The 27,640-nt window shown below is 37.5% G+C and overlaps 1 protein-coding gene across 1 annotated transcript in view; it reads left to right on the forward strand.

Annotated features, from left to right (window-relative positions):
• The window catches only part of adamts17 (ADAM metallopeptidase with thrombospondin type 1 motif, 17), a gene marked incomplete at its 5' end in the record, with an annotated part of 117,412 nt that extends 91,321 nt beyond the window's left edge, over positions 1 to 26,091 (forward strand). Inside the window, 7 exons of the mRNA XM_079803901.1 lie at positions 3,919 to 4,059; positions 7,378 to 7,528; positions 11,403 to 11,504; positions 12,913 to 13,058; positions 15,652 to 15,821; positions 18,070 to 18,197; positions 25,338 to 26,091. Of these exons, the coding sequence (XP_079660027.1) occupies positions 3,919 to 4,059; positions 7,378 to 7,528; positions 11,403 to 11,504; positions 12,913 to 13,058; positions 15,652 to 15,821; positions 18,070 to 18,197; positions 25,338 to 25,517 (1,018 nt within the window). The 3' untranslated portion in view covers positions 25,518 to 26,091. The remainder of the gene's footprint in view (positions 1 to 3,918; positions 4,060 to 7,377; positions 7,529 to 11,402; positions 11,505 to 12,912; positions 13,059 to 15,651; positions 15,822 to 18,069; positions 18,198 to 25,337) is intronic.
• Positions 26,092 to 27,640: the final 1,549 nt, after the last annotated feature.

A 27,640-nucleotide genomic window follows, 5' to 3' on the forward strand; every position in this document is an offset into this window, starting at 1 on the left:
ACGGTTAAAATGGTGTAGTTATTATATTTATAACATATGATACAGTTAAGCAACATCACACTAACAAGAGTGTTGTTTTCCTGAATACCATCACGACTGGAAATGACACTGATTTCATACGCCAGTTCCATAAACAATTAATTAACATTAAGTCACTTACATTTTATAATTAAATTCGCTGTCCCATTGATCACGGTGTTTACACAAGGGTTTTTTTTTTTTTTGGCAGGAGTGCCTTAATCCGTCTCTATCGTTACGTCCATCATCCGTCTCTGTTTTGTTTTTTTCCCGCGTTGTCACACTGACCTCACACACTAACCTCGCGACAACTGACACCTATACTGTAGGCTACTGCAGATGACAGTTATCGCGAGGCTAGTTACAGAGCTCAGATCGGAAAAGTATTTGTTTTTTTACTCCGGTATTATTGTTTTTAATAACGCAGTTTAAAATACGGGAGATTTACAGGAAAATACTAATACGGGAGGACGACGGGAAAGAAGGGTAAAATACGGGACTTTCCCGGCCAAAACGGGATACTTGACAGGTATGCTGTATATATGTATTTTGGAATATAAATTTTACACAAGCATGTGATGCTCTCTGTAGTTTTTTTTAAAATGCTCTGTTCTTCTCTTTTTAACAACAGGTTACTTGTGTGCGCCCCGGTACATTGGGTTTCTCTCATTAAATGAGTGTTTGAGACGCCGAACACAAAAATCTAGTGAAATGAAAGAGAACATGCTGTAAAACATTTCATGTTCACACATCATTCACATGAATTACTGGATTGAACCGAATACCAGGACTACGTGTTACTCGCTTCTCACAATAGCTCCCCTTCATCTCCTTGCTAGCATAAAGCCCTCTTTGATAGAACAATGATGGGCAGCCAACACCAAAATTTGTCTGGAAAAACGGCCAAGCTACATTAGTGTAAGCGCCGTCTTTGTGGTATTGCCAGTCTTCAGAGGAGTTATCACCGTACCTGCTCCACTATAGCGTGCAGCAGGACGGCACAGGCCAACGTGGGGTTTAATGCCCGGCAGTAATGAGTTGGCACCAATCACGCCCGGCTGGTGCCGATACCAGGGCCGCGCCGCTATCCCAGTCATCACGCGCACACAGGGCTCCATTGTCTCGAGTCTGTAAAAACACTATTAAAGCAAGTATATTATGGGTTTATGTGCATGCTTCGTTCTTTACAATAAAGGCACATCAAGATTATTTTATAGAGTCGCTAGCACTACTATTTCTAACAGCATGGCATTTACTAGCTCTAATAAACACATGCATCAGCGTCACACTTTCTGATGGATTGAGATTTCTCAGACTACCGAGTAGAGTTTCTCATCTTTCATCATAAGTGCGTCTGGCGTGATCTACTCAAGACTTTTTGATTTGGTGTGCGGGCGAAACAAAGCTTGTTGACTGTCCTGAGTCGTGTTTTAGCACTGCTCCATTCGTTACACTTCATCAAGTGTAGATGCTGATCATTTTTCCAATAATAACAGCTGAAGGAGCATGATTATGGTGCTCTAGGAACATTGGCGTAACACAATTGTGGGGTGTGCATCCTCCGTATAGTCAGAATGTGTCATATTTCAGTCCACCCACAATGCCTCATTAGTGTCATCACTGCTGATGTGATTATTAGTCAAAGCACCTTTCTCCATAATGATAAATGATTGTCTGTTCAATGAGTGGATAGAGTAATTGGTGCTTGCACAGTAGGTGAGACTGGCAAATTGCACAATGTGAATGACACTACCATTTATATTAGGGAATGTTAAGATTTTTTTTTAAATAAGTCTCTTATGCTCACCATGGCTGCATTTATTTGATCGAAAAAATACAGTAAAACAGAAACATTGTTTCAACAAAGCTGAATTTTCAGCATCATTAATCCAGTTTTCAGTGTCACATGATCCTTCAGAAATCATTCTAATATGCTGATCAGCTGCTGAAGAAACATACAGGGCCCCTGTCATGCACCCAGCGCAATGCGACGCCAGGCACGATACAAGTGTTTTTTGCTAGTTTCAGCCTGACACAGTTATCATTTTCATGTCCAGCTCCACGTTGTTTAAATAGCAAATGTACTCGTGCCCATATGTTCACCCATGGGCATGCTGGTCTGAAAACAATGTGTGTTCTGGCACATTGTTGGTGCGACTCTATTTTTTTTAGTTATTTAAAGAGCACTTTATTCCGTCATGTAAATAACGAATACGCCATGGCTTTTAAAGGGAACGGGAGACAGCTTTGATTGGTTTATTGCATGTTACGCCCAAAAACACACCCATGACTCTATAAGAGACTAGGTACAACCCTTCTGGACCATGTACCTGGTGCGCCGACCGTTTTTTCCCGCCATTAAACACCTAAACAAAGTTAAACCCAGTGCACCTGCGCCATGCTCTTCAGACAATGCCCTTAGATCGTTAAAATAGGGCCCTTAATATTGTTATGAATGTTGAAATAAAAATGATAAGTGTCTTAACGTCAAATTAATGAATACTTGCTGAATAAAAGTATTTATTTCTTAGTAAAAACTAAACCATATACTGTTCAAATGTTTGGGTTCACGGTCAGTCATATGTTACCATTGAAGTTGAAAAATAAGTGTTGTGAAAAAATATGAAAATTGCAAAAGCGGTTCGCAAATAGCGCTGTTTCCATTGCATGTGTTCAAGAGAACAAAATCGTTTAGATCTGCTGACTAAACGCTTGGACAAATACCAGCAAACGATGAGAGATTGTTCAGTATTCGAAATTTTTGTGTTTCCATTAAGCTTTTTTTTTTTCAATATCAAATCATTTATGTGGATAGAAACCTGGCTACTGTTGGCACAGTGGCAAAAGGATGGTACAATTGCTAACCTGAGAAAAACAGAATGTTTGATTGCTTATTGATGTCTTTTGCTATTATATTTGCTTAGTTTAGGGATTTGAACAAACCACTAACATAAGGGCATTTGTCGATTAACTTTTTTTTGGACATTAATGATTCCTCATGTTTGGCTTTTGACTTACTTATAAGCAATATGACTTAGGATTTTTGACTTGGGGCAGTATTAAGAAACCACCTAGCAACAGCATAATACCAGCCCATGTCTTTAAGCACTAAGCCACACATTGGTCATCATGCATGTTGGCTTCCCTTCCAAGTCCTGTACGCTTGATAGGGTGGTTGGCTTGTGAAAGCACTTGATCGTTATTAGCTTGGCAGTGAAACGTCCTGTTTTAATAAGGCCAATCATGTTTTTTTCTCCCTTAAACAAATTTAACACAACAGACATTTGGCACCCTTATAAACCTCACACGATTGTTTTAGTGTGTGAGAGATTCCCATCTCAGTCCACTTACTAACCAGATCACCCCATTGACATTAAAAGGCGCTCATCTATGTTAAAGCTCGAAAGAAAGTGGCTATGAAACCGCTGTAGCATTCACATTCTTCTCCTTGTTCATTTAGTTCTCCACGGCTACTCCTTGATTTCTATTGTGTTCTGTGTGTGTCTTTTGACTTTTATTGCTTTGGTCTTTAGCGGGAGCCGAGGCGCAGCCTGGAAATCCACACTGCTCTCTTTATTAGTTCCTGCGGTCACTGCCGCTGTTTCAGTTTTTGGTTGTTGTTTTTAATTTGGGAAATGTAGGTCAGGGCTTAAGAGAAAGTACTCGTATGGCTCTCTCTGACTCGAGTTGCTTTGGCTTTTATGAGCACACATGCCCTATTTCAGAGTAATATTGCTTTGTTATGCATTCAAAGGAAGCTTCGTAAACAGTGATTATGTTTAACAAGCATAAATAAGTATTTATTGTGCACTAAGTTTGCCTGGGTGAGACTCATATTTTGTCAAAATAACTGCTGTTTCTTATTAGTGTTTGGTGTTTTTGATTGTCTTCTCTCTTTAGCATGGGCATGAGCCATGACGACGATCACGCCAGCTGCACCGGCCACTCTCACATCATGTCTGGGGAATGGGTCAAAGGTCGTAACCCCAGTGATCTCTCCTGGTCCACCTGCAGTCGTGATGACCTGGAAAAGTTCCTCAGGTGAGTTCCATAAAAAGGCAAAACTAGCCTCTGTTTTCAGTTATTATTAGTAGTGAACAACCAATATGGAGTTTTAAACGGGTGATACTAATAACTAGACAGTCTATAAATTGGCATGTGTTATACATGTATTTTAACAATATTGCTGTAATTCAGAATTACATTTTAGCAATATTGTATTGCATGTGTATTATAATCAATGAATTTCAGTAAATAAGATGAATGCATACAATTAAACTACAGTTACCTTACATTTTGCACATTTTCAGAAAAATATTTCTGCATATAACAGAAAAACTTTATGTGCACATGTAAGAACTGTGTGCAAAGAATAATTATTCATTATAAAATGATAGAATAATTTTAAACATTATAATAATTATATTTATATTAATAAATAATGTGTAATACATTACTATTTATAGTATTAATAATATATGTATCATTAGTAAATAATTTCCATATCATAGTAAAACAAGCTAGTAAAATAAGCACCACTAAAGAGACTAGATTCAGTCTCCTGCATTCATTTTCTGGCAAATATCCTTGAAGAAGATGAACAAACAGTGAAGCATTTGAATAGAGGTGTTTAAAGAGGAGAGTTCATTCTGGAAGCCCAGGCTTAATAGTGTCTGCTTCGGCTCTATAAACAAAGAACTGGCTGGAGTCATCGATCCTCACGGATGTACTGCAGCCGATGACAGAATAAAGCGGCAGTATTCACTGTCTGCTGTGCCCGGCGGGCTTCTGACCTCAATTCAAACTACAAAGTGTCACCGTATCCAAGCAGATACCAACGTTATCCAAACTGTGCTGTTGAGCTTCTGAGAGTATGTTAATGCCAAAGACAATCAAGCAGATTAGTGTTTTTCCTGTAGAGGAAAGCTCCTTGCTACGATAACATGACAACATGACTCTCCTCCAAAACCGGTTCAGCTGCCTACATAGGCGCCATAGGTCCTCCCAACGTGAAGGCTGTTTCAAAAGATAGTTCCCATCTCCTTGTGCTTGAATGGACACATTACACACAAAATTATGTCAAAATACCCGTCTCGGCAAGTATTCTCATAAACACAGCTGGCTATGTCTTGAGTGAACGCAAACAGTTGAGAAAGAAATTCGATGTGTATCATTATATTGGATCCGTGGTGCTGTCTGTAGTTAAAGGGTTACTTCACCGATTAGTATTAAGCTTTGTATCAGTAGAAACCCGGTAATATATTCGAATGACCGTGCTTCCCTCCCTCGTGTCCCCCTGAGACGAGAGATTTCTGTATTTTTTGTCTGGAAAACAGATGACATCATTTAGCGTCATCAGAGGCTTTTTTGGCCAGAGGCTAGAGACTACAGCCAGTAGTAGGAGCTAGTTCCGCATGTTATCAACCCCCCCATAGGGGGTGGAATGGGATCTCACTCACAAAATGTAAATACGCACGGCCACTTGGGCATTCATAACGGAGCTGTGCGGAGCAAAGCGAGTGTTTTCAATTAATTAGGTATGAACTGAAAACGCGCCATACTGGACACGCACGTGAAAATGAATGACAATGCGGTCATGAATGAATGCCCGTGCGGCTGTGCTCATTTTAGTTTCGGTTTAGAATTAGCGCCAATTCGGGGGCGGGTTACTTGAATTGTGGGTTCATTAGCCTATTATTCTTAATGAAAACACAACAAAACGGTACAATGACAAACTCACTTAAATAGGCGCATCTTGCTTTGAAACCAAATCGTCCGCGATCATTTTGTCTGTCAACTGTTTGCTCTCGTGATGAATGAAATCTGACTCCTGCTGTGTTTGTGCTGCGACTCTCGTTCGGCTCGCGCTGTATTGAGCAGACACGTTCAGTTTTTAATTGGCTTGGGAGTGGCCTCGTAAGGCAGTGAAGCAAGTGCATTCTGGGAGTTGTTGTCTTTCATCCACATGAGCCAAAAATACATTTTCTGTCTTTTCTCAGTCTAGAAGGCACCAAATTCTAAAATATTTTCACATTTATACTACATAAATGACCCAATTTAAATACATTACATCTTTCCAGCAGTGAAGTATCCCTTTAATGTTAATCAAACAACAAAACAGCTTTAACAAAGATTAATCTATATTTAATTTATTCAATGATAACTGGAGTGTTATTTTACATTTAATTATTACATTTCTGTACCTGAATACTGTTAAACCTTACTTTTATTTGTATTTGTTCTTATTTAATTACTGACCGTTCACTTGTAATGTTTGAACTTTTTTTTTAGTTAGGCTAGTATTTTTAGGCTAGGCTAGTACTTCGATACCACAGCAAAAAAAAAATTCCATTTAAGTAATAAATGGAAAGCAAAGTTACCCCCATTTTTTTGTTTTTGCTGATCTGAAAAATGATTCGGTCCGTGAGTTTTGTGATCTGTTGAACCACTATAGATTAGCGTAGTCCACTGTAGTTTAGTCTATCTTATGGTGTGATAAAATGAAACAGGAATTAGTAAATCAAGTTGCACATTTAGATATGTTTTATAGGTGTGGTCAGTGTTTCTTGTAATTAAATTCCCATTGTTGATTATATTCATAATATTCCTTTTATTTTATTCACACAAATTCAAAATTACATTCACAATTTATTTTTGAATATTTTTTTTTAATTAGGCTAGTTTTAAATTATTATATGACAAAATGGATCAAGAATGAATAAATCAAGTTCATCCTTTGTCTGCCATATATTATAGGTGTTTCTTTCCCATCAATTTCCCAAATTCCCATCAATTAAATACAATTCTTATTTAATTTATTCACATAAATAAAAAATTGTATTCACAATTTTCTTTTTGAATATTTTACGTTAAAATTTTTTACATAACATACAGTAACATAACATTGTTTTTTTTTTTTAACTCAAGCTTTCTCAAACAGGCCTTGCCTTCCTGATTATTTTAGGATGAGCTGAAATATTAAATATTTACAGAAAGCAGACGTGCTTGAAAATCTTGAAGTGTATGCGCTCATTAGGGTTTAAGGCATCAATATCAACCTTTTCAAAATATTTCTCCTTTGCCCTGCTTGAATAAGGGTTTGGAAACCGCTAGTTTTTCAGGCATCTGTCATGTTACAGCTGTCTGCGTTTGTCTAATTTTACAGTTATAGGAAGATAAGAGCGTGGACTTGGAGAAAGAACGGTTTTACTTTTGAACAAATTAATTAGCAATGGAAAACCAGTATTAGACGCCCTAGAGTTCCTCATTTCTTTTATAGGAAAGCTTGCAATTCTTACAGTTGTGTGTGAAGATGTTTTGTACATCCTGTTGATTTCTCTAACACGTACTGTCTTCCAGATCAAAGGCAAGCACCTGTTTGCTGCATACTGACCCACGTAACCGCTACCTCGTCCGTCTGCCAGCCAAACTTCCCGGGATGCACTACAGCGCTGATGAACAGTGCCAGATTTTATTCGGCACAAACGCAACTTTTTGCACTGATATGGAGGTGTGTGTCTTTCAGCTGGGAATGCACTGATATCATACTGCACTCATGTACTACATGTTTACATACCATAAATGGACATAATGAATGTACATACACACAAATAAACATCGGCAGTAGAAAAAAATCTCAGTAGATTGTAGATATTGCAAGCAACCAAATTTTTTTTACCTAAACAAGCTCATATACATATATGTATGTATGAAAGCTGTTTTCCACCAAGGGTAAAAAAGATAATTGTAACTTTTTATCTCATAATTCTGACAATTTTTACTCACAATTATGAGTTTATATCTCGCAATTGCACATTGTATATAATATATATATTATTGATATATATATAATTATATATAATTGAGTTGGTTTGTTTTTCCGATTTGAGTTTACATCATGCGATTCTGACTCTTCTTCTCAGAATTGCGAGTTTATATCTCAGACTTGAGATGAGAAGTCACAATTACCTTTTTATTTTTTGATTCCGTGGTGGAAATAAGCTTCCATTTATATTGTAGTATATTTAGGATTATTTATAGTAATGACCCTACAAGTTTAATTAAACCATCAAAATATGAGGAAAATATTTTATATATAAAATATTTTGTGTATATATATATATATATATATATATATATATATATATATATATATATATATATATATATATATATATATATATATATATATATATATATATATATACACTCACCTAAAGCATTATTAGGAACACCTGTTCAATTTCTCATTAATGCAATTATCTAATCAACCAATCACATGGCAGTTGCTTCAATGCATTTAGGGGTGTGGTCCTGGTCAAGACAATCTCCTGAACTCCAAACTGAATGTCAGAATGGGACAGAAAGGTGATTTAAGCAATTTTGAGCGTGGCATGGTTGTTGGTGCCAGACGGGCCGGTCTGAGTATTTCACAATCTGATCAGTTACTGGGATTTTCACGCACAACCATTTCTAGGGTTTACAAAGAATGGTGTGAAAAGGGAAAAACATCCAGTATGTGGCAGTCCTGTGGGCGAAATTGCCTTGTTGATGCTAGAGGTCAGAGGAGAATGGGCCGACTGATTCAAGCTGATAGAAGAGCAACTTTGACTGAAATAACCACTCGTTACAACCGAGGTATGCAGCAAAGCATTTGTGAAGCCACAACACGCACAACCTTGAGGCGGATGGGCTACAACAGCAGAAGACCCCACCGGGTACCACTCATCTCCACTACAAATAGGAAAAAGAGGCTACAATTTGCACGAGCTCACCAAAATTGGACAGTTGAAGACTGGAAAAATGTTGCCTGGTCTGATGAGTCTTGATTTCTGTTGAGACATTCAGATGGTAGAGTCAGAATTTGGCGTAAACAGAATGAGAACATGGATCCATCATGTCTTGTTACCACTGTGCAGGCTGGTGGTGGTGGTGTAATGGTGTGGGGGATGTTTTCTTGGCACACTTTAGGCCCCTTAGTGCCAATTGGGCATTGTTTAAATGCCACGGACTACCTGAGCATTGTTTCTGACCATGTCCATCCCTTTATGACCACCATGTACCCATCCTCTCATGGCTACTTCCAGCGGGATAATGCACCATGTCACAAAGCTTGAATCATTTAAAATTGGTTTCTTGAACATGACAATGAGTTCACTGTACTAAAATGGTCCCCACAGTCACCAGATCTCAACCCAATAGAGCATCTTTGGGATGTGGTGGAACGGGAGCTTCGTGCCCTGGATGTGCATCCCACAAGTCTCCATCAACTGCAAGATGCTATCCTATCAATATGGCCAACATTTCTAAAGAATGCTTTCAGCACCTTGTTGAATCAATGCCACGTAGAATTAAGGCAGTTCTGAAGGCGAAAGGGGGTCAAACAGTATTAGTATGGTGTTCCTAATAATCCTTTAAGTGAGTGTGTATATATATATATATATATTTTTTTTTTAATATATTTTAAATATGAGGGAAGAATCACATAATCAGTTATTAATTTGGTAACACTTTAGAATAATGGTCATTAGTTAACATTAGTTAATGTATTAACTAACATGAACTAACCATGAGCAGTTCATTTATTACTGTATTTGTTCATCTTTGTTAATGTTAGTTAATAAAAATCCAGCTGTTCATGGTTTGTTCATGTTAGTTCACAGTGCATTAACTAATGTTAACAAGATTTTAATAATGCATTAGTAAATGTTGAAATTAACATTAACAAAGATAAATAAATGCTTTATAAGTGCATTATTATTTAATCATGTTAATAGTTAATCATTAATCATGTTAACTAATGTAGTTAACTAATGTTAACTAATGACCATTATTCTAAAGTGTTACCATTCATTTTTAATTGGTTCTTGTTTTTGCATGTGTTCATTATTTATTTGAATAACAGACTGGCCAAAAATAATGTCTGCTCAATTTGGCACATTTCATTGAGTTATCACAAATAAAACAATTTGACTCCAGGCGCAACTACGCAATATGCTTACAAAAATTTGTAGATGGCAAATTTCCTAGGCCCGGCATCACTTTTGGCCACTAATGTATGTAACAGAATCACGTTACAGTTACTTTTTTGTTGGCCTGGCCCTGCTATCATTCCCATATGTAGCTAGTGGAAATATAAAATTATCCAGGCTACATTTGTAGCAGGTGATAACTTAAAAGGGTTTCCGTACATAATCATAAATCATGTTTATCCACACAAAGCCCCCTCCTAGAGCTCTGGAGATTTCCGTCTGGAAGTTTCAGTTCAGAAATTTCCATAGTGAAAACATCAGAGCGGATGGCAGGTGTTGGCGTATCAGGCTCGATCTGATCCGTTCAAAGTCAGTTTGTGCTTTCCTGAGCATGTAATCATCAGCTGTAACCGTTCAAATCATCGCATTAAACATTTCCACTTGCTGCCTGTCCGTCATGACTGTATACCATCTATATACTTCGTATACCATCTGTGAAGTTCTACAGCAGATATCTAGCCGTATGGAATCACATACGACATGCATGAAGATGATGAATTGTCCGTCTATGAAAAGCAGAGCGGAGTTGACATAAAAGGCATCTAAAACAAAGTATAAATAAGGCACTTTAATGGCCGTCCTGCCACCTTTGAAATGTTTCTCACTGTGAGATTGGAAAATGTGATTGAGAGTGTGAGGTAAAGGAGCGTGCCTGGCTGAAGTAAAAATACGAACTTGTCAGACTGACATAGAAAATACTGTCCATCTCAAGGGCTGTTGGGTAATAAAGTCTATTTGTTTGAGGAAAGGACATATGCAAGCATTCATTTACACGTTGTATTAAAACATGAAATAAATACATTTATTTATAAAATAAATTAACATTTATAAATTGATAATTTATGTTTTATTTAAATAAAAATATTAATTTTTAGCCATCTGGTCTTGTAATATGATTACACAATATTATACATTTTATATGATCTGACATTATAATTATTATGGTATAATAACTTATGTAACAAATGTAAATGATTTTGCTGTTGTTAAAAAGATCATATTTAAGCATCAGAAAAGTTTTTCAATGTTTTGTTCTGATTATGTCAGGTGGGAGGGGATTATGTCTACTGAGAATGAAAATATTTGTTTTTTCTGTACTATGAGGTTTAGGCGTTTTTCATTCAAATTAATGGTGGGGTGTGTAGCAAAGGCATTTTTTATATCCCTAAAATATGTAATAACTTTTCAGCTGAAACCTTCATGTGACATGATGTTGTTTAATTTGGTTTTCATTTGATACCGTTATATAAAACAAAATCAAAATAGAAATGAAACAAAAGACCATCAAATTATTAAAGGTTTTTTACATTGTTATGGTGCTGTATACACAAGTCTAAACTGTGTCTGTTTCAGCACCTGATGTGTGCGGGTCTCTGGTGTTTGGTGGAGGGAGACACGTCATGTAAGACCAAACTAGATCCACCGCTGGACGGCACAGAATGTGGAGCCGATAAGGTAACCTATTTATCTTTAATATTATTAAAATGGCCATTATTACAGTTTTTCCTCAGTCGCTTTGGTACATTTCTCAAATTCGTACAAATAGCAAAACACCATGGATTACCTGCAAAAGCCAGTCTCTTGCTCAAAATCCTTAGTTCATCTCTCAAAAGTAAATATCTCTGTCATTGAACATGTCAGTGCCATCAGAATGACAAGTCCTTGTGACATTGTGTACGGATAAGACAGTCAAATTGCTTAGTCATGTTGTCAATACAACAGTGTACTCTGGAGGGATGTTCTGATGTAAACTATGGCTAAAGTTTTGATGACAATTATTGTAAATTGTAGGTTACACCTTAGTGTATGTGGGAGTTTGATTGCAAGAGACTGGACAAGATTCACATTTACACTTTTACTGTTTGTACTGTAATTTGTTGACAGACCTTGTCATTGCGATACAGAAAGGAAAAGACAGCACTGCATAGCACAAAGAAAAGTAGAAATGTGAACATAGGACTATCTCCTTAGGGAAACCTGTTGTAGGAACTACAGTGCAGTCTTCCTACACCTCATGACGTTCCTGTCTGTTGGGCCACAAATCTATATCACAACAAATATCTTTAGAAAAAAAGTCTAATGGAAATGTATAGAAATATGCTTGACATATTATGACAACTTGTTCAACCATTTTGCATGTAAAGACTTGATGCTATGAACTAATGCCTAAATGTTGTAGGGGGTGTGACTATTCAACAGACACCCATTATAATACATTTTGATCAACATGACATCAGCAATTGATAATGTAGGAAACCGCAGAGAATTGTACATAATCATTTGCATTGATGTACCAAAGCATTTGCAACTTGTTCAAATAAATGAGAAACTGCTATTTTGATGTGCACAAGTGACATAAGGATGTGAAGATCGAACAGGTAGTTTTGAGAATTTTAATTCAAAGCAACTAAGTGCTACAAATATATAGACCATTTCATTTATTATAATGAGAGAAATTGACATGGTGTTAAAAAGCAAATAAATCCAAGGAAGGTGACCAATTGTATTCCAGTATGCAAACATCATTGATGCTAGTTACATTTTGAACAGCCATCAATGTACACTACCTTTCAAACGTTTGTTGTCAATAAGATTTTTTAAGGAAATTAATAAATGAATACATGTATTCAGCAAGGATGCATTAAATTGATCAAAACTCAAAGGAAAGACATTTATTTTGTTACAAAAAATGTGTTTTGTTACTTAATGTGTGAGTTCTTTTTGAACTTTCATTTCATCAAACTGTAACTAGTGTTTATGGAGCATCTTCACAGCACTGCCTGTAACTAACTTTTTTATAAACAATATGAATCTCTGGTATGTTCTCATTTAGCTGGATTAATGTGTGTATGTGTCTTATCAGTGGTGCAGGGCCGGTGAGTGTGTCAGTAAGACACCCATCCCGCAGCATGTGGATGGAGACTGGAGTCCATGGAGCACATGGAGCATGTGCAGCCGAACATGTGGCACAGGAGTGCGCTTCAGACAGAGGAAATGTGACAACCCCCCGTAAGCCTTTACATCACTCTCTTTCTCTCTCTAGGGCTTGCATGACTCATTCAGGCAAGTAGTCATCAGGTCAGTGTTTACCTGATGTAAATAACTCACTATTTGTCATCCAGCTTTATACCCATTTTCATCCATGTTTCCAGATATTCAGTAGTGGCCAAAAGTGATGTCCGGAGGGCATATTTGTTTTTAATGAGTTCTCTACAAGTTCGATTAAACCATCAAAATATAAGGAAAATATTTTATATTTTTAATTATTTTAAATGATAAAAAAACAAACAAACAAAAACACTAAACTTGGTTATGGTATTTATCTGACAAAATGATTTAGCAAAAAATTACAGCTAGAGGTTTTAGTGTACTAGGCATAGATGCATCACTTTTGGCCACTACTGTTCGTGTCAGTTGCTGTTTTCTATGAAAAACTTACTAATCGTGTAAAACTATTGTGAACAAACAGGCTGTAACCTAATCTCGCTCTGGTCCGGAGACGATTTGACACATTTACCATCCAAATCCACAATGCACCACAATAATCCTGTTTGTGTTTTGGCAGGAACAAGCTTTCCTCTCACTCTCCTCCTTGATCTAATGACGCCGTTTCACTCCGAGTGTCATTTCTCAATTTCTGACAGCCCGCCAGAGAGCTTGAGTTTTTGTGTGTGTGTGTCTAATGTGTGTGTGTGTTTAAAACGTGATGTAATAATTCAAAGTTCTCCAGTTATATCCAGCACAGAACAGCATGCAATTGATGAACGATGGTCCAAGACGTGCGTTTTTGTTTTGGACGCTTGTAACATCTCGCGTCGTGTTTGTGAGGTACACTCAAAAAAAAAAGGCTCGTAATCATAGGGGAACCTTTTTTAGTGCTATATAGCACCAATTTTGGTGCTTCAGTGGTTCTTCAGCGGTTCTTCAGAGGTGCTATATAGCATCTTAGTCAAAGAACCGGTGAAGAGCCTCTGAAGAACCGGTGAAGAACCTCTGAAGAACCACTAAAGAACCACTGAAGCACCAAAATTGGTGCTATATAGCACTAAAAAAGGTTCCCCTATGATTACGAGCCAAGAACCATTTTTGGTGCCATATAGAACCTTTTTTTTTTAGAGTGTAATCGCTCTTTTGCGCATATGTCCGCCTTGGATCGTAAAACATTTGGAGCTGCGTCAAGCAAACCGAAGAGCATAAAGGGAGAAAAATAAGGCTGACGTGCAAGTCACGTTCTGTTTTTAAGTAGCAGAAAAGAGGAAAGAAAATGTGTAACCTTATGAACTAGATTTGCATTTGCTGAGAGAAATAGCAGTTATTGCAAGAATAGTGTTAAAAGTTTTATGTAAGTTTAGGTTGTAGGTATCCGTGTAATTCAATGAGTAAGGTTTAATCTTTAATCTATGCGGTATATACACTCTAAAAAAAAAAGGTTCTATATGGCACCAAAAATAGTTCTTGGCTCGTAATCATAGGGGAACCTTTTTTAGTACTATATAGCACCATTTTTGGTGCTTCAGTGGTTCTTCAGCGGTTCTTCACCGGTTCTTTGACTAAGGTGCTATATAGCACCTCTGAAGAACCACTGAAGCACCAAAATTGGTGCTATATAGCACTAAAAAAGGTTCCCTTATGATTACGAGACTTTTTTTTTAGAGTGTATTACTGGTCTTATTTAAAGAAACTGGTCTTGTGTGATCTTTTATCAAAATATAATAACTTGCTCCACCTCAAAAAAAATTATCCTTTTCTGCTGACATCATTTTGGACATTGCAGGCTATTCTATTATGTTAAGCATTTGCCAAATAGATTGTTTGGCATAATCTTGTTTCATCATGTTTCAAAATTGATAATAATTAGAAAAGTTTCTTGAGCAACAAATCAGCAAATCAAGGATCGTATGACAATGAAGACTGGAGTAATAAATTGCATTATATATTCAAATAGAAAGCAGTTATTTTAAGTTGTGATAATGTTTCACAATGTTTCTGTTTTAATGTAGTTTTGAGCAAATGCATGCTGCATTAGAGAACATGTGTCTTTCAAAAACATTTTAAAAAATCTTATCGACCTGAAACTTTGAAATGGCAGTGTAAAAGGTCTATTTGTTAAGCTGAATTAATTGTAGAAGTTTAATAATTCAGGTTAAAGCTTTAAAACAAATTCCAACTAGAATGATTGAGAAATGTTAGTTCTGCCTGGCAAATTCATTAAAATGAGAGGCAGGTTGGGAAATAAGACTGTTTGGAGAGACTCACAGAGGAAATGGACAGATTGAATGATGGAACATGATGAGAATGTGAGAATACTGAACAGTTTTTAGACTGCTATGTTGTCAGCTGTCATCATTTAAGCCAGTAAACATGCTCTAATGAAGATTTATGGGCTTTCAAAATCGACTAGTTAAAGGAAAAACCTTCCCTCAGTCCTTTTTAGACTGACCTCTGTCGTGGAGTGACTGCCTCTCCTCACATCTCTTCTTCTCAATCGTCGCCCTACAGCTATGATAATGATCTTCATATGTTGTCCTTTTAGGTTAGAATTCACGTTTAGGTCATAGGTCATCTTTGTATAACTGTATTTCTTGTGGTTCTGGTTCTCCAGGCCCGGTCCAGGTGGGAGGTACTGTCAGAAGGCCAGCGTGGAGCACAAAGTGTGCGAGTGGCCGCCGTGTGCAAAGGGTATGCCCACGTTTAGAGATCAGCAGTGTCAGACTCATGACCGACAGGCCAGTAAGAAGAAAAGCCAGATGTGGTCAGCTGTGCTCGACGATGGTAAGACTAAAATATACCTATATGTATCTGTCTAGTTATAATCACTATAAGTCTTAAGACCACAACAATGCCCAGATGTTATTATACTTGGTCTCTTGCCTCTATGTAGGGATGCACGATATTGGATTTTTGCCGATATCCGATATGCCAATATTTTTCAACTCATTTTGGCTGATGCCGATACCGATACTGATATACGTTTATTTTTTCCCTTTGTTTGGAAACGCACCTTTTTTTCATTCTGGTTTCAGATTTCTGACTAAAAGGATACTTGTTTAAGATAAATAAATGTTAATAAAGTTCTTTTTATAATAAGAGCATATTAAAAGCTCTGAAAATAACAATAATAAAGTCATTTTTCACCCCAGACAGATGCAGTTGTAACCTAAATATTGTGCACATGAAGTTCTACAAATTCTACAATTATTTTAGAGCTCCTTGGATAGTTTTTCATCATCTATTTCATAAAATTGTATAACAGATTAATAAACTCTATATAAAAGTATTTAATTTACAAGTGTCATGCTTGTGATTTATGACATCATTACTGCTTTATTTATTCAGAAAAAAAAGCAACTTCAAGTTATTTGTGTATTCTGCTTTTCATTTTATTATTATAACAACAGCGCCCCCCACTAAATATATATATAACATTCTACCGGGCGGGCACTAGGACCTGAAGGAAGGCTTCTGCTGCTGTGGAGGCTGCACTGCACACGCTAGAGAGTGGGGAGTGACTGTTGACGGTCACGTGCTTCTTTACGCGCATTCACAAATTCAAGGCAGCATTTAAAACCTGTAGATATAAATCACCATGCAATGTATTTGCTTGTTTTTACTTCAAGAATGACCACAATGCTGACATGATCTTATCGCTATAGCACTCCTTGCACACGTGAGTTATTGCAGGCGCATATCAACAGGTTATCGTATCGGCTAGGTATATCAGCATTCATTTTTTCATATCGGCCGATGCCGATTTATATATTTTAAGCGTTTATCGTCCGATTCCGATGTCATAGCGATAACATTGTGCATCCCTAGTTCTATACATTACTATCATCTAATGGTATAAATACATAAACATATATTTATATATACCTTTACGTTAATTTATTTAGCATGTATCCATTTTTGGTTTGTTTGTAGAGGCCTCAGTACCAGGTGATCAGAGCAATTCAGTGTCATAGCGAGAAAGTGATCTGTCTGATCTCGATTAAAAACAGCACTTGTGTGATTTCACGCTGTGAGTTCTTGTCAAGGACACGTTCACTTGTTGATTACCAGGCAGCTTATGAGCAAGAGGGTGAATGTTAGAATCCAAATTCATCTCTGAAAGCCTTTGATCCAATCTTCTTGTTTTTTAGTGCTCTCGCTGTCACTCCTAATCATCCTAACAGTCCTGTCGTCTCGACAGATTGTTTATTTTTTCCTGTGTCAAAAATGACACTAAGCTTGGTTTAATGCACAGTATATGCTGTAAATTATGCAAACATGCTCTATTTTTTGTTTTGGTATGCTTGATCAGGCACTGATGTAATTGTCTGTCTATCTCTCCATCCATCCATCCATCCAGACAGATAGACAAACAGATAGACAGACAGACAGATAGACAGATAGATAGACAGACAGACTGACAGACATACATATAGATAGATAGACAGATAGATAGATAGATAGATAGATAGATAGATAGATAGATAGATAGATAGATAGATAGATAGATAGATAGATAGATAGACAGACAGACAGACAGACAGACAGACAGACAGACAGACAGACAGATAGATAATTATATACAGAACAACAAAAAACGCAGGCAAACATCCTCCTGCGCACCTGAAAGCAATGTCTATGACAAAAGCAATAAAGCAGCACTCAAGAGTGCTTTTTCTATTTTCTCTCACATTGGTACAAACACAGGCTCTCCAAACTTTGATCACTGCAGCTCTTAAATCACAACACGTCACTCAGAAACAGGCTTGTGATCTTCTTAAGTAGATTCTTCAGAACATATACACCAAATAATACCATGAGTGCACTTGAGGTGTTTTAGCTGAAAATACAATAACTTAAGCCTCCTTCAGCTTCAAAGCTTAATTTACTGGCAGAGTGGATCCGATAAAACTCATTCCTAAGAACATTTGTGCACAAACCCTCACATTAAATATAATGCATGTATGCAAGGTATATTTATAGATATGCTAAAGGAAGCATTTATTTATGTGTGCATGCTTTTATTTCCCAGAAAAACCATGTGCTCTATACTGTACACCCATTGGCAGCGATGCACCGGTACTAGTGGCAGAGCGTGTGCAGGACGGGACGCCATGTGGACCTTATGAGAGCGACCTGTGTGTGAGCGGAAAATGTCAGGTGTGTATTCACAAGATTTTTGAAGTCTTTTGAAAGAAGTCTTTTATGCTTACCAAGGTTGTATTTATTTAAAAAAATACAGTAAAAACAGTAATATATTATTACAATTTAAAATAAGTATTTTCAATTTTAATACATTTTAAAATTGAATGTATTCCTGTGATGCAAAGAATTTTCAGCATCCTCACTCCAGTCTTCAGTGTCACATGATCCTTTCAGAAATCATTCTAATATGCTGATTTGCTGCTCAAGAAACATTTCCAACTATTATCAATGTTGAAAACATTTGTGCTGCTTCATATTTATGTAAAAACCGCGAGAAATTTTTTTCCTGGATTTTTTGATGAATAGAAAGTTCAAAAGAACTTTTATTTGAAATATAAATCTTTACTGTCCCTTTTCATTTCACACCATTTTAATATTTTCTCTCTGAATAAAAGTATTGATTGCTTAAAAAATTGTATTGACAGTGTTCCTGCTGAATTAAAAAGTCTTAAACGTCTAAAATTAGATTCTTCTGATTTAAGGGTCATTAAAAAGTCTTACATATTTGTATTTTTCAGCTAGGCATTTCATTTTCAGATGGGGTCTTAAATATGATCGAAAAATATAAACTTTTAGGCTGTGTAGCACCAAGTCTTTAGAAGTAGTTATCCAGTTCGCAACTTGACTCTGTAATGTACTGCTGCATCCCAATTTCCATACTATCCTCCCTAAATAGTATTTGAAATTAGAATTAGTGTGTCCCCAATCGTAGTATGTTGAAACAAGTATCCAAAGATGCGTCGATGGTCTTCTTTTTCTGGTTAGAATACAAAGTGCAGATCCATGCACATTCTAACACTGTGTTTACATCAAATGCGAGTGGCGCGACACAGCATGACATGACCAAAGCAGACTGCTAAAACAGGACTATTTTTTGTCCAGTTTCCCAAAATTCCTCTGTCATATATTCCTGTCCCAAACTCACATCATTGGTTGAGCCAGAAGTCGACATGTCAGACCACTTAAACAAACAGTGTTCAGTGTGTTAATGGTTTTCACAAGGTCATCATACAAATTGATTGATATTGATTGCAGTTATCTCTGTATTCGAAACTTAGATATGAGAGATTTTAGCATTAGAAATACAGTTATTGAATTTAAGGGAGATTAAAAACCATCCTGGGGTTCAGAGCTTTACTTTCTTTTCACTAGAACAGTTTAAAAGATCTATTAATTGACTAAAGATGAGTTCGAGACCATACTTCACCAGTTAATTTTCTGCATCAGTCCTATTCTACAGTAGCCTGGATGCCAGCCGAATTTAGCCCCGCCCACAAAATGTTTTGCTCCGGCAATTCGGTCTGGACTCGCTCCATAGAGGAGGAATTATGCCCGAACAGAAACTGTTCGGACCAATGAAATTGTCAGGGCGGGCTTTAGACGATGATGGACAGATGATCAACAGTAACGTAATCATCCACGTCATCGAAGGCTCTTGGGTTGAATTTGCTCTTATCCTAAACGGAGAACTTGTTCGTATATGCGTTCACCTTCACTATTTCTCTCAGAAACGATGATCGTGTTGGTAAGTACTCTGTGTATCCTTAAATTATTTTATTACTGCCAAAGATCGTTTACACTCATGTTTTTCTTGTAACGTTACTTAATCATGCGTGCGTGCAGACAGGGTTTCCAAGTGTTTTTGCAATGTCGCGCACAATTGCTACTCAAAACGTTTGGTTGGCAAAATATGTTATTTTGGCAAGGTTGCCTGCTAAAATTCGCATTCCTGGGTTTATATAATCACATAATTGGGGTCGCTTCAACCCGCGGACATGGAGAAAAACACGGACTTGGTAACAGTGCAGTTGAGTTCTGTTGACATTTGACAACTAACGTTACGCGTCGCTCCGTTGCTCTGATTGGTTGTGGGTCTATCCAATTGAGGTCTTTCCTGGCTCGGTTGAAACACGCCCCATAATCAAAGCTCAATGGAGCGGTACCAGACTCAAATTCTGACTAGAATTGAGTATGGCCACGCCAGGCTAATTCTACAGTGATTTACAGTAAAACATTGCATAAGGGTCTTTGACTAAGTTTGATTGTAAAAGCATGTTGTCAAACAGAAAGACGATGAATGAGTGAGTTTAAATTGGCAAGGAAAGCAATTGAGAATAAGAACGAAAGAGATGGATGGAGAAAGTGTGGCCACTAGTAAGAGCAAAAGACTGAAAGGAGGTCAGAGTCTGCAAGCCGCCTCCACTAATAGAAAGCAGGGCTGAAAAAAAAAAAACATGTCAAAATGTCTGGAAGTGATTTTACTGTGTGCACTATAATAAACACACTCGCGCACACACACACACACACACACACACACACACACACACACACACACACACACACACACACACACACACACACACACACACACACACACACACACACACACACACACACACACACACACACACACACACACACACACACACACACACACACACACACACACACACACACACACACACACACACACACACACACACAGCACAGCACAGCACACACACACATACGCGCGTGTGGTTACTGTAAGTGAGTGAAGGGATTCATCAGGCCTGAACATTGACTACATCCCTTCATGCTATAATATAAATAATGCTTGGCCTGAGCAGATTCAGGGTCAGTTCCTGTCCTGGTTTGTGCTTGACCACAATCCCAGAATTGCTGTTTTGGGGATAGTGCTCATATTCACGGTCTGAATGCAGCTCTTGTGTCAGAAACATCTAGAAGGAGTGAACGGATGATCAGCGCCAGAATCCTCCTGTGAAAATGTCATTTCAGTGACCTTTTCCTGTTTGTTTATTCGATTCTACTTTGTTCAGACTTTTAAGCGAGCATATTAAAGGGGTGGTAAAACACATTCTTTTGAAGGCTTGACTGTGTTTGTGGGGTGCACTGTAACATGTGTTCATGCTTCGTTTAAAAAAAAATTGCCTTATTTTTCATATATTTGACCTTTATTCTACACTGCTCTGTCCCTCCTTGTAAAACGGTCTGATGCTTTCCGGGTTGTATGAAGCCAGTCCCTCAAAAATACGCAGTGGGCTCTGATTGGTTAGCTGGCCCAGTGTGTTCTGATTCGCTAACCGCAGTGCACGGTTGTCGGAAACGTCACGCCCCTTACCTGGAGGCTGTGCTTTGGTCGGCGTCAATAAAACCATATGAGCCCGAGTCAGACCCAGAACATTTGAGTGAAGATGATCGAGCAGAAACTGTTCAGTCCTCAAGAGTAAAGACTGCGGGTCTATAGTGATCGCTACTGAATGGCACTTTAACTTTTGTATTTTTAGAACGATTATAGCCAAATATCTGTCGCAAGAACTAACCCAAAACGAACACTAAGCACTGGCTTTAACTAGTAAGTTAGCCAAATCACACACAGAACCATGTTTAGCATGCCTGTAGATAAACAATACATAAAAGCTCTAATCAAAGAATCATTTACACTAATGCCAGGTTCGCTGTTGAGATTTTAACGTTAGTGTTTGTAACGTTAGGTGTTCGTCGGATAACGTTAAGTATGAATGAGCATTTAACAGACTGGTTTGCAGAACAGCGCTGTCATCTGTTTACTTCCTTGCTACAACCTATTACAGGAAAACACATAGATGAAATATAAATCAGACTTACAGGTTGTGGCCCGTAAACAGCTTCTGTTTGTAAATCCAGCTTTCAGGACAAGCCGTTGTGCATATCCTGTATTGAACTCGCGAAGTTTGTGGAAGTTTGTGTTGTCCTCCGTGAAATGTGCAGCGCGCGCGTCGTGCATCCACGCACCGGCAGTGTTTTTTTCACGCAGCTGACGTTGTGCAAATCCGGCATTGAAATCGCGAAGACGGTGGATGTTTTCCTCTGTTAGATGTGCTGCAGGGAGCCCTGCGCGCGCATGATTCCCCGCTGACTCAAACACACGTGCAACATGCTGTATGTTAAACGCTCTGCAACGCACCCCTGTCCCAAGGAAGGCTGAACAGAGCAAGTACCCCAGACCTGCAATCCGGATGGAAATAACAGCGTTTCCTCTGCATCGCGGCAACAACACTCCAGCCTAACTAACTTATACCACAACAGCGCCGCGATACAAAATGGCCTCACCCTCCCTTATTTAATATTCTCGGAGGAGGGGTTTATGTAAATATTGAGCCTGGTGATGTCACCAACCCTGGAGGAATGTCTGTAGTCGCCTACTGGCCGTTTGCTGTAGTTCTTAGAAACTGATTTCTTTAAAAGCAAATATCTCCCTTTGCTTTAAACTTTGAACGTTGTAAGTTTGCAGATGTTGTTTATGCTCAAGCAGAAACATTACACGCTAGCTAAAGTTAGAATAGTGAAATCGTGGTTCACCACCCCTTTAAGAACAAAATTACCGACAGAGATGACCTGGATTTTATGAAAGAAGGACATTATTTACACCCAAAATCCAAACGAAAAGATTATGTCAGTGCATTTAATGTTATACCTTAATGTCTGATTGTTGTCAAAAGTTTCTCAGGAACACATGCTCATTGTTTTTCTGGTGTATACTGTATTATAGTGCATCTTATCCAGACGAGATTCCAGTTTGTCCACTCTAAAAATGGGGCGCGACATGACGTATTCGATCATAAAGTACATCCAATCAGAACGGTTCTCTCCGTTTGCACGCTATGTCATTCCTGAAGTGAAATGAAGAATGATTTCCCATGCATCCAGATAATACAGCAGTTAAACCAGCGTTGATTGCCATATCAAATTCACTAATGACATTTTCAGCAGGAAATTACTTTAGGTTTTTGAAATTATTCGTTAAAGATTTACATGATATATCAGTGCTTTTACTTTCAGGCATGATTTTGTTGCGTTTGGAGATATCCAACCATTTGAGCAATTAGATTTTATGTGACTTGATGTTGTGCCAAAGAAATCAAAAGTATATTGGGGCTCAACACTGATTTGTTTTAAACCCTGGGCTTAGTGTGTTCTTTTAGCACAATGGATAGATTTACTGAATCAAGAAATAAATTGACCCTTTTATACTGTATACTGTTTTCTTTCCTGTAGAGCACTTTTTTTCTTTCTGTTTTTTTGAAAGAATCTTTACACAGCTTTTTCTTTTGACACTTGAAAGTGACCAAGTCAGTCAAGGTCCAAAACAACACCATAAGTAGAGTATCTTTGATTCCAGATGCAATTTTTTTTCTTAAAAAGGACCTATTATGCCCTATTGCAAAGTCTTGGAATAATTTAATTGAGGAATATGTTGACATGTTCATTCCCGGAAGAAAAGTCACGACTACAATCAGGGCCGTGCACAGACATATTGAGGGGCAGTGGCCCAAACCAAAAAAAGGGTCACTGGGGTGGGGTGGCATTGGGGGCGAGGATTGGTGCTTGTCCATACAAATTATCCATCTTACTCTTACTATACCTGTAACTATCTGATTTGGCTGATGCTCATTGGGCTCTCCTTCACTCTCTGAGCCTTATTTTTTTTCTCCTGACCATAGACTACACAAATTCTCATCTCAGCACTTTTGATGAATGAATATACTATTTTTATTTTTGTCTTTTCATCTTAATATGAACATTTGTGAGATTTAGTAAGTTAAAAGAGTTTTGATCTAATTTTGTGTCTATCGAACATAGTGATGGATTTGTGGACACAATGTTTTTGGTTTTGTGGAGTAAATGTTATAGCTTTTATTTTGAATTAAAAAGATAAAATTAGACCCTTGGGGTAAGATGACCCAGCCATATTTGGCACAGAAGGCCCCAAGTGGCACGTTGTTACTGGTGTCATTGTTTTTAAATGTAATACTTATTGTAATTAACATTGCTATTATTTAATATTTTCATGATTTAGATGTACATTTCAGGCATCTTCACTTTCATTAAAACCTATAGGCTCGGTTAACTGAGTGAATTCTATTATGACAATCTATTATGTTTTTTTATTATTTTATTATGACATATCTTCAATTAAAATATGGACAATTAAATAAGTTAATATTGATATGCTTGTACAAAAGTCATAAAAAATGACCTTTCTGATGATTATCTTTTAATGGGATTCAGAGTTTTCTGTTATCAGTTATTCAATTATTCTACTAAATTGTCAACATTTTTAAGTAGAATATTTTATTTAGTATTTTACATTAATCACACTTTACAAGATATATAAATAGTAATAAGAATTATATCAAAAGTAATTCATACATTCTGTAACAGTTTATGGGTTATTATATGAAATTAGGCCTATATATTCTACAAAGTGTGCCATCAACAGCAAAGTTGGTGTTATTTATATTAGATCAGATCAGGTACAAAAATTTGATTATAGACAAGAGTTCTAATTCTCTTCCAAGAACGTGTATTTTGTAAAAGTTGTTAGCACTATTAGAAGATCAGGAGCAAAATAATACAGACAGAAATACATAAACAAACTACCAAATTACTAATTCCGCGGATTGTAATGCATACTGTTAATGCGACAACATTCTGGAACTGTCGTCTCCGCTTTCCAGATTTCCACGCACAAATCTGAGTGATGCTGGGGAGCGAGCGGGAAAACATGGGGGCAGATTCGCGGAATTGGTGGATCTTTAGCGGAGGGAAAACAGAACACTTTTAGCGGGGATGGGTAGCTACCATAGACTGCGAGAGGGGAACCTCAGCTGATGAGGGCAGAGGGGTAGTGGCTCTAGCCACTGGGCCACCCCCCTGTGCACGGCCCTGACTACAATGGAGGCTTTTTAGTGAGTTCAGAAACAGTCTGCACTAAATTATGTTTTGTAAAATAAAAAAGTTTGAGAAGAACACGTTCAAACTGCCTATCCAATCAGTACGAGATGAGTCCTATATACATAGCCGATGTTCCTCGACAGTTTCCTGCACCCCACCATCACCCCGTCACACACTTGCTTGGTTAACTATCCTAATCAGACATACGGGGGGAGTACTATAGGTTCGGACCAAAATTTCCGAGCTCAGAGCCCTCTCCTCGGACAGCACACCAAATACACATACATTTTACTCTATCTGAATATTTGTAAGTGTGTACTCATGTATATCAAGATTAATAGAAATATATTTGATCTTCTTTCACTCCGCCTCCTTCAGAAAATCGGCTGTGACGGCATCATCGGTTCATCTGCGAAAGAAGATCGATGTGGCATCTGCAGTGGGGATGGCAAATCCTGCAGGATCATCAAAGGAGACTTCAACCACTCCAAAGGGATGGGTGAGTCAGAGGAGAATAATAGAATAATTTGTGTTCATCTGCCGCTAACACAAACTTAAAGCAGCTTTCAGTCTCACTGTAGTGCATCAACAGGCCTGCTGGTGCACAACACAACGGGCCTTGTAGACTAAATTATACAAGAGGCTCAGCCTCTCTTACCTCCTCTGACGGACCACCACTGCAGTTTCTGTGTAGTTGTCTTTAGTTTGGAGCAGTGAGTGTGGGCTTATTGAAGTAAGAACCACAGCGATTGTTCTCTTCCATTGACCATGTTGGTTTTCTGTCTCTCAGTCCCTCATAGCCTTTGTAAGAAGGTTTCTACGTGTGTGATGTCGAAACCCAGAGCTGTTCTCAAGTGTTTCTCATGTAAGATGCATGGTTTGACGTGTATGTGTGTGTGTGTGTGTGTGTGTGTATGTCGTCTATCAGGTTGTTTTGATACAGACTATTCTATGGGATTAACACCCAACTGCTCTTGAATTATTATATTAAACACACCTTTATACTATGAGAGTTGATATCCCGATTAATTTCAATACAAAGTACACTACTGTTCAAAAGTTTGTGATCAGTACGATTTTTATTGTATTTATGAAAGAAGGTTCTTTTCAGTGTTACTTTTAACTAAAAACCAAATAAAAATTTAATAAATATGAAATTAAAGGTACACTATGTAACTTTTAGCGCTCTAGCAGTTAATTAACAAAACTGCATGTGTCTTGCAGAAGAACGTTGTAGCCGGAGCTACTTCTCTCTGTTTTTGTATATGATGAGTCACGCTGGTATTGGGCTACTCCGCAGCGGTTGTTGTCCTGCCTGGTATAATATAGTGCGAATATAAACCCTTATTATAGGCATACCGTAGTGATTCAGGATAAGGCAAAGCACAGTTTGTATGATGGATTCATGATGTAGGCCTACTCGTAATTTTGAACAAAAAAGTTGCATAGTGTACTTTTAAATAAAATTAGATAAGAACACTTTAGAAATGTAGCCTTTGCATCTAACTAAAATAACTTAACCTGAAGTACTAGAATTACTAAAACTGAAATAAAAATAAAATACAGCTAAATGGAAATTTATACAAAAAATCTAATAAGACAAAAAGCACCTAACAAAAATTTACTAAATTGATACATTTATTTGAATTTGAATACATTTCAAAATGTCATTTATTCCTATGATGGCAAAGCTGAATTTTACTCTAGTCTTCAGTGTCGCATGATCCTTCAGAAATCATTCTGATATGCTGATAATGTGCTCAAGAAACATTTCTTATTATTTCTTATTATATGTTGAAAACAGTTAAATGTTGATAACAGAATTCTTTTGATCAATGGAAAGATAACAGCATTTATTTGAAATAGAAATCTCTTGGAACACTTTAAATGTCTTTACTGTCACTTTTGGTCAATTTAATGCATACTAACTGAATATGATTTTCAAAATTGTAGTGTTCCCAAACTTATGTACAGTGTGTATGACTGTGTTGGCTTGTCAAGTCTCATATTGTTTTTCAAAACCTCTAACCAGAGAATAAAATCCAAAGTTTGTCACATCAAACTTCCCTTTTCTGTTTAATATGACATTTTGGCATAAAACAAATGGCATGCTCCATAAGGTCTGTGTCTGTGAATGATTTAACATTCCAAATGAGGTTAAAACTTTTTGTCATTCCAAATTCTTTTGCTCTCCCTCATCAGCTGAGTATGGACTCTTGCTCATGGGTTATCTTTATTCACTGGATTCCGTCCGGATGACTCCAAGGTCACAATGTGCCTCCCAAAACTGCTTTAATACCAAATGTCCCAATGGTCTCCAGCTGTTCTAGCTTCAGGCCATCATCATCCTGTCCACTGCTGAATGCGGGAATACACTATGTATGCTCAGCCCTACAGGGAACAAGTCAGGACAAAACTAAGGACTTTAACTTTGCCAGCAGTTGTTGCTGAGCCACATAAAGGCACTACTTTGTCTAAAGCTGTAGAATTCTTGCTGTCTAAGACAAATGTAAGGGACTAAATCAGAAGTCTTGTTATTTAGCATTCCTATCACAAATCCCCTTTTTCACAAAGGCTTTCTTGGCTTTGTGCATGTCAAAGAGGACGTGACACAGATTGATGGAGTAAAATGACTCGACGGTGCTGTCAGTCTTGACTTATCTAACGTGTGTATCATACAG

The sequence above is a fragment of the Gobio gobio genome (genome assembly GCF_949357685.1).
Source record: "Gobio gobio genome assembly, chromosome: 2".
NCBI lineage: Eukaryota > Metazoa > Chordata > Actinopteri > Cypriniformes > Gobionidae > Gobio > Gobio gobio.